We start from the raw sequence: 6,490 nt of genomic DNA, 5'->3' as shown, positions 1-6,490 counted from the left end.
AATTTGAGAATTTGAGAATTTGAGAATTTCCCAACGGCAACATTTCGTATCATCCCAATATACCAAATGGTCGAGCCAGTAACGTGCCACGTACAACGGGTTCCCATCTCCCATAATAATAGAAGTCGCCGCAACCTCTGCGCGTTTCTCTATATTATTCGGATCCTTGTGCCGAATAATTTCATTCTGCGATTTGCACCGTCAAGTCAAAAACCCCTTCAGATGCTTTCATTCCTACGCGGATATCCGTCGCCTCTCGAGCGCCAAGACAATGAGACCAATCGTGCTCTTCATTTAGCTCGACGATTCGCCAGATCGGTGTCGCTGCATCACAGCCAACGACTCTCAGTCATCGGCCACTGGACGACGCTCCATCGCCGCCACAAAACGATACCCGCCCGTAACTGCGCGTCAAGACGTCGACAAATTTCTAGAACTAGGCGTCAACACGCAGGACAGGAACAGACACTGAGTTCCTCAATTCGTGCATTACAAGCGGACATAGCATCGCTAGAGCGATCTGCGATGCTGAGAGATTCGGCTACGTTACTCTGGCGCACCAACTGCTCCAGCGTGGCGCTGGATCTCACCCGAGAGTATTATCTGCAATTCCAACACGGATACAACTCGAGGGACAGGGACCGTTGCGCCGTGATCGACCAATACATGACCAGCGTCTTTAGCCCTGACATTGTTTGCCGCGATTTTCAAGGTATGCAGGCGTTTATGGACCAGTGGGAAAAATATACGACTTTCCACCAAGGGCTCGAGATCAAGCTACAAGCGATGCGCATCGTGGATAGCGACGATGATCCACTATGTATTGTGACGGTACACGCTAACGCCGAGATGACTGTGACTTTCACGGAGGATACAGTCAAGACCTTATATCCTGCGTTGTTTGACAGATCTCTACACAACCCACAAGACTGTGGAATCGTCGATAAACTCGTTGGCAGCAGAGGTTCGATACCCGTGGAGCTGGTGCTGAATTTCGACGAGCAAGGTCGTGTATTCGCTTTTGAATCGCGGGTAGATCTAGTGGCTACACTGCTCAATGTGCTTCGTAACCCCTCGGACGCGATTCATGTACACCAGTCGTCCAGCATGACGGCTGATGGCCACTGGCAACTAGAACAGAATTCTGAAGAATTAGCGCGGCGAGAACGTATGTTGCCGAGGCAGTTGCTGTAAGCGAGGTACCAGCGTTTCCATATTATAGTAGTCTACCGTATAACTGTTACAGTAACTGGTTATCAGCGTCCATACCAGGACATACTAGATCTGTTTACTATGGGAAAGGCCACATCGACCTCATTACACTCCCTTTTGTGTAAAGATAATAAACGGCACTTTCCTAATTGCAAAAAATAAAAACCGAACAGACACTGTCCGTTATGGTCGGTCCTAATACAGTTATGGCTCAGATCAACGGCAGACAAAGGGCTATCATGACGACCGGTGGCGACGCAACTGGCGTGCCGAAAAGAAAGCCAGATGGATGATCAGAGGAAACGCGAACACTGGTGGATCCGATATTCCAGTGCCTTCGTCATTCCAGTGCCTTCGAGGCTTTTTCGAGCTCGAATCGACCCGCCAACGATGCATGGCGACTCCATCTGAACCGAAAAGTTTGAATGCTAAACACATTATACAGTATCGGTGCGATCGCTATGGACGATACTGTCCAAATAAAGCCAGCAATTTCACTGTCAAGAGATTCAGGATTTTACCAAAAGATCGCCAGCAACTGAACCGACGTCCAGGCAACATAAGCTAAACTTCCAGGCAACAGAAGACACTTCAAGGTGACTAAAGTTGCATTAATGGCTTAAACCTAAAGCAAATATCATTACCAGCAACCGAACCGTTGCGACCGCTAGGAAGGGACCCATTTCTGGACTTTACCTTCCAAGCTCTCCCAACACTCAGAGGTCCTTTGCGTTAATAATGGAGAAGCGTCTCGCGTTCACGGCTAGACACGAATTTACGTCGAGGGTCGTCGTCCCTCTTGCTGGTAAACGCAGCGTTCCTGATGGCTTCGAGACGGAAGTCGAGTCCAAACGACCAGCCATCGACTCCCCGCAGCAACGTCCTGCATCACCCGTTCCAAACAAAAGGAAGCAGCGTAAACCTCCAAACTATCTTCGACACGGTGATCGATGCTGTATCATCAAGCGGGTAGCTGATGGGGAACCACAGGCCGCTCTGGCTCGAGAATTCGGCGTCACCCGTGCCGCAGTGTGTCAAATGTACAAGAACCGAGCCGAGATCCTCTCACGCGAGAACGAAACCGAGCAGCTATCACCATCTCCAGTTGCACCGCCAGCGGCTTTAGTTGGAGAGTCTCGCACCTCGGTTAACCGACCGACGGAGCAGATTTTTCCTAATGGAAAGTCCGAGAGAGTTAATGTACCTGAGCCCCCTACTCTCCAGTCACGGTCGAAGAGAGTGACACTACTTTTGAACACATTGCAAGACGAAAGAACCAATCCGGTCGACTCCCGACGTGCTGCTGCTCGCCTCACCTTGTGCGTTATGTAGCGTTAATTCTTTTTGTGAAAATTGGGTTATCTAACTATGATGCTGATGAGTTAGCATTCTACTTGAAGAAACCCTAGCGTCATATGATCAGCACGTTAGCGACGCCAGTTGTGGTTATAGCAATGCCAAGTTTTGTGCGGTCACGTTAGGTGACGAAAGCACGTCATTCCTAACAGCGTTTTGCCAGATTGATCCTCACGGCTCGACAGGTACGAGCTGCAGGCTAACAGCTTCATTGATGCTGCAATGGACGGGCTAGCTAACACCGAAACGCAGGTCAAATCCACGTCAAAGCAGAACATACCGCTGGCTACACGAACTGGCAGTTGGAATATCTGGATGTTCCAGATAATATCACTGACTTCGAAGTGTTGCTCTTCTCGACCTCTGCAAGCGGTGGGGCGGAATGCAAAGCAATCGAGGTAGGATTCTGGTCGATTCAATGACACGCTTCTGTCTTCGTAGTAATCACAATCGGGTGTTATTTAATTGGTTAGGCTCTGCGAAGAATTGGCGTACTGGAGTGTAGTATCTGTCTGGTTATGGTTGTCTGCTCCTCACACGGTTTCGAGAAGATCTCCGCTCGGTTTCCGGGTACGTCACAAGAGAAACTGTGTAGGTTGTACAATCTCAACCCACTCGTACGGCCGTGTATGTTCAACAGGGATCAAGATAATTTCCGCCGCGATTGGAGATGAGTGGACTTTACAACGAGGTCTCTACCCTCAACATTTTGTTTCGAATTTCCGCTCACGTGTCCCGACTGAATCCAATGTCAGCTAATAGGTGGCTCCTGATGTACCTTGCATATATACATTCAGTGTAGGCAAATGCCCAGCAGAAAGAATCACGCGTGCTATGGTAAAGGGAATGAAACTCAAAGGAAGTCACGCCTATACCCATGTATTATGACCACACTTCTGCGTCGTCGAAGCGTCTCGCCGGATATGAATTCATTGGCTGCATCGTTAAAAGCGTTTAACTATTGATTACCGCTGCCTAATTTAGACCATCGACCTCAAAGTTTCAAGGTCTACCGGGATTATCAAACATGGACGGTCGAAAATGAGTCGAGAGTTGTATGATTAAGGTCTCTATTCAAAATGAAAAGTCGCGTTTCGAGTGATGAAGCTTTGGAATTTGAAAACTATACCAAAGTGACGACGATAGTTTTGGTATAGATTTTAAAAGGCCGACGAAATTTCCTACTGATTTAAAATAGGTGGAAACAAAATCCCTTGCGCTCATACCGGGAGAGCTCACAGGTCCTATTTTGAAAACCCTAAGCGAATTCGCTGAAAAATACACTTTAACGTGGTCTTGTGCTTCAAAAATGCCTCCAATATCCCTGCTACAGTGAAATACATCCGTACAGGGCGGCAGCGACCTGTACCAGCGAAGTTGTAGCAATGTTATGAGCGCAGCGATCGGCTTCGCTGAGCCGATGGCTGCGTCCATAACAGGAAGGTAATGCAAAAACTAGTCGTTAGACGCGGCACTCGCAGCAATTTGAACGAAGGTCATCCAAGCTGAAGGTTTCTTGAAGGTCTTCTAATGTTACTTGTAACCCAGTCGACATTTTTGGATCCCTACAGGTTACTCCATATCCCTACGGTAAAACTGGCGTTGTAGTCACGATTTCGACACGTATACAAACTTCTGCTGCCCGAAAGACAAAAACGGGTTGGTGGCTGTCAACCGTTCTGAGTCGATAGCAGTGCCGATTTCTCACCATCTACAAATTTCGTAAATTATGCAGCCTCTAAACAGATATCTGTTATAATTGTTGCAAACCGCATAAAGAAGCGCTGAAGTTTGAGCACAGCATGTTAGCTGTAGATTGTGCTCACGTACATGAATTCGAAGGATATTTAGGATATCTATCTTCCCCATCGATGTGCTACTGCATGGCGGCGGTCTATGGTGCTACTCCCTGGAGGTTTATGGCGACCCCAACGATGGGAAAGAAGTCAGCATGCTCTATCATTCTTGCTTTGGTTCCTCTCCTTTTTATTCAATCGACTGTGAAGACGTCAGCACGCTGCTCTCGGCTTTAATCATTAAAATTATTTTCGATCAGTTTCTTTCCTAACAAAACTGTAGGTAAGATGTGATGAGAATTGCCACCCTCCGGGTTTTGGAGACTCGAGAGATGCGAAAAGCAATTCGGGTGCTGGAACTGGTAAACAACGCCTGGAGAGTCCTGGGTCATCATAATGACACACTGCCCCAACAGCTTGAAATTAAGGACAAAAAGTAGGACCAAAAGTTAGCGACTCAATACTCAGGATTATGAGGTCTTACTGCCGTGGTCGTATAACACTTCAATAGTTCTATTATGGTCAATTGTCTCGTAGTGTCCACTGTTGTTCAACCAGGCGAAAATATACGACCAAATTCGTCTCTAATAGCAAAGTATCCGTGAGTTTGTCCGTGATATCAGGACTAAAAAACTTATTGTATTTGTTAGCTTGAGTTCATTATGTGGAGCTGACTAAAAATAATCGAGCTCAGTATGTCGAAATTTCGGTAAGTACCAGAAAAAAGATATTTCGATTAGATTTCAAAACTAAAAGTGACCCAGGTCAGGACATGAGCTTTTGCTATGACACGTCGCTTTTTAAGTAACCGCAGTTTGTATTCCTCTAAAGTTGTGGAAGAATAAATGAAGGAATGAAGGTATTCCATCTTAAAAGTAGGTCGTGCTTCGCTAATACTGTATAGATTCGTTAAAGTAGCAGTTTAGACATCGGAGTTGTGTAAGAGTTCAGCGAGTGGGGTCAGGCACTGAATACTATTTCTGGACACAGCAAGGGCCTGTCCAATATGTGAGAGTTGCCGACATCATTGTACTGAACCGTGCCGCAGTGCTACATACGAGTACGTTGCAACATTCCTGCGCAGTTTTCGATGGTATTACTAGGAGGTAATAAGTTGCGAGGTGAAACAAGCTCTCTTGATATAGAAAGCCCGATCATCATCTCGTGTCGCGTCAATAATCAGAGAAATCCGTTGCATCATAGTTGCGGCGTGTAAGCAATCGACAGAAATGATAAATAAGAACGCAACGTTCTTGTGGTGTCAGTTTATCGATCACTTCTCCAGTGTCCTCCTTTAGTGCAGGCCTAGTCCCGCGTCAAAAATGTTCGTACTACATGATCGCTATCGCGTTGTCCGTGAAATCAGTTTGACTATCTACGGATGGATCTATGTCTGTGAAGACATGCGTGGCGAATCGGGATGTGCACCTGAAAGCACCACCATATCGTCTGTTATCATCAAACAAGTTTCTCTGGGGCGTATGGCGAGCTTTATGCAAGATTGTCCAGACGACGGACACGTACCGGACAACGCCCTTGCTGAGAAAGAAGCATGCTCCGGCGCGTTAACTGTGTTTTCTCAAGTGGCAACGGGTCTAGCATTCCTTCACCAACACGGCATCGCGCACCGCGACATCTCTCTTGAAAACATTATGCTACATCGTGGAAGGTGCAAACTTGGTGACTTGGGTCTGGCCACACGTGCACTTCGAATTTGCGGTCGCCATGCTGGGAAGAAATACTACATGGCACCCGAGGTTGTGGCTGGTGATACGTACGACCCGAAAATAGCAGACATTTGGTTCGCCGCTGGTTCCACTGGCATCAGTGTCTGTGAAGTCATTCCGTAGTTTCAAGCAGATAGGTGTGGCTGCAATTCTGCACGAGTGGGGTATGGCAAGGCCTGGGTCGTACAATACTATACACTTGTTGTCAGGCATGCTGGAGATTGATCCTCAGAAGCGGATAACAGTAGCACAAGCAATGGGGCATCCAGCCTTGAGCGAGACGTTTGAGAACGATATCGAGAAAACATGAGGTAACAAGCGCGTCGCAGAGGCAGTAACTTAGATTAAAGCTTATTCTGTAACTGATATAATTTAAAATTCTAACTCGGCCAAGCGCTT

General features: G+C 47.1%; 3 protein-coding genes across 13 annotated transcripts; all 3 read left to right on the top strand.

The window, feature by feature from the left end:
* Positions 1–222: 222 nt before the first annotated feature.
* Positions 223–1,282, top strand: PPTG_06790 (hypothetical protein; the record flags this gene model as incomplete). The annotated part of the gene is made up of 2 exons (XM_008900837.1): positions 223–1,190; positions 1,261–1,282. 2 exons carry the CDS (start codon positions 223–225, stop codon positions 1,280–1,282), a joined length of 990 nt encoding a protein of 329 aa, XP_008899085.1.
* A 579-nt stretch (positions 1,283–1,861) lies between these two features.
* On the top strand, positions 1,862–3,743 carry PPTG_06789 (hypothetical protein). Of its 11 annotated transcripts, none has more exons than XM_008900827.1 (6): positions 1,862–2,531; positions 2,599–2,753; positions 2,821–2,966; positions 3,042–3,138; positions 3,209–3,259; positions 3,366–3,743. In XM_008900827.1, the coding sequence occupies exons 1-6, from the start codon at positions 1,951–1,953 to the stop codon at positions 3,368–3,370; spliced, it is 1,035 nt and encodes a 344-aa protein (XP_008899075.1). In that variant the 5' UTR covers positions 1,862–1,950; the 3' UTR covers positions 3,371–3,743. The 11 variants fall into 11 exon arrangements, with proteins under 11 accessions (XP_008899075.1, XP_008899079.1, XP_008899074.1 ...); XM_008900831.1 differs by having other exon boundaries at positions 3,324–3,743; XM_008900826.1 differs by having other exon boundaries at positions 3,209–3,743.
* A 1,943-nt stretch (positions 3,744–5,686) lies between these two features.
* PPTG_06788 (serine/threonine protein kinase) lies at positions 5,687–6,401 on the top strand (the record flags this gene model as incomplete). Its single annotated transcript, XM_008900825.1, has 2 exons — positions 5,687–6,138; positions 6,215–6,401. 2 exons carry the CDS (start codon positions 5,687–5,689, stop codon positions 6,399–6,401), a joined length of 639 nt encoding a protein of 212 aa, XP_008899073.1.
* Positions 6,402–6,490: the final 89 nt, after the last annotated feature.

This window comes from Phytophthora parasitica (genome assembly GCF_000247585.1).
Source record: "Phytophthora parasitica INRA-310 unplaced genomic scaffold supercont2.10, whole genome shotgun sequence".
Classification (NCBI taxonomy): Eukaryota; Oomycota; class Peronosporomycetes; order Peronosporales; family Peronosporaceae; genus Phytophthora; species Phytophthora nicotianae.
This window is presented reverse-complemented; position numbering and strand designations above follow the sequence as displayed.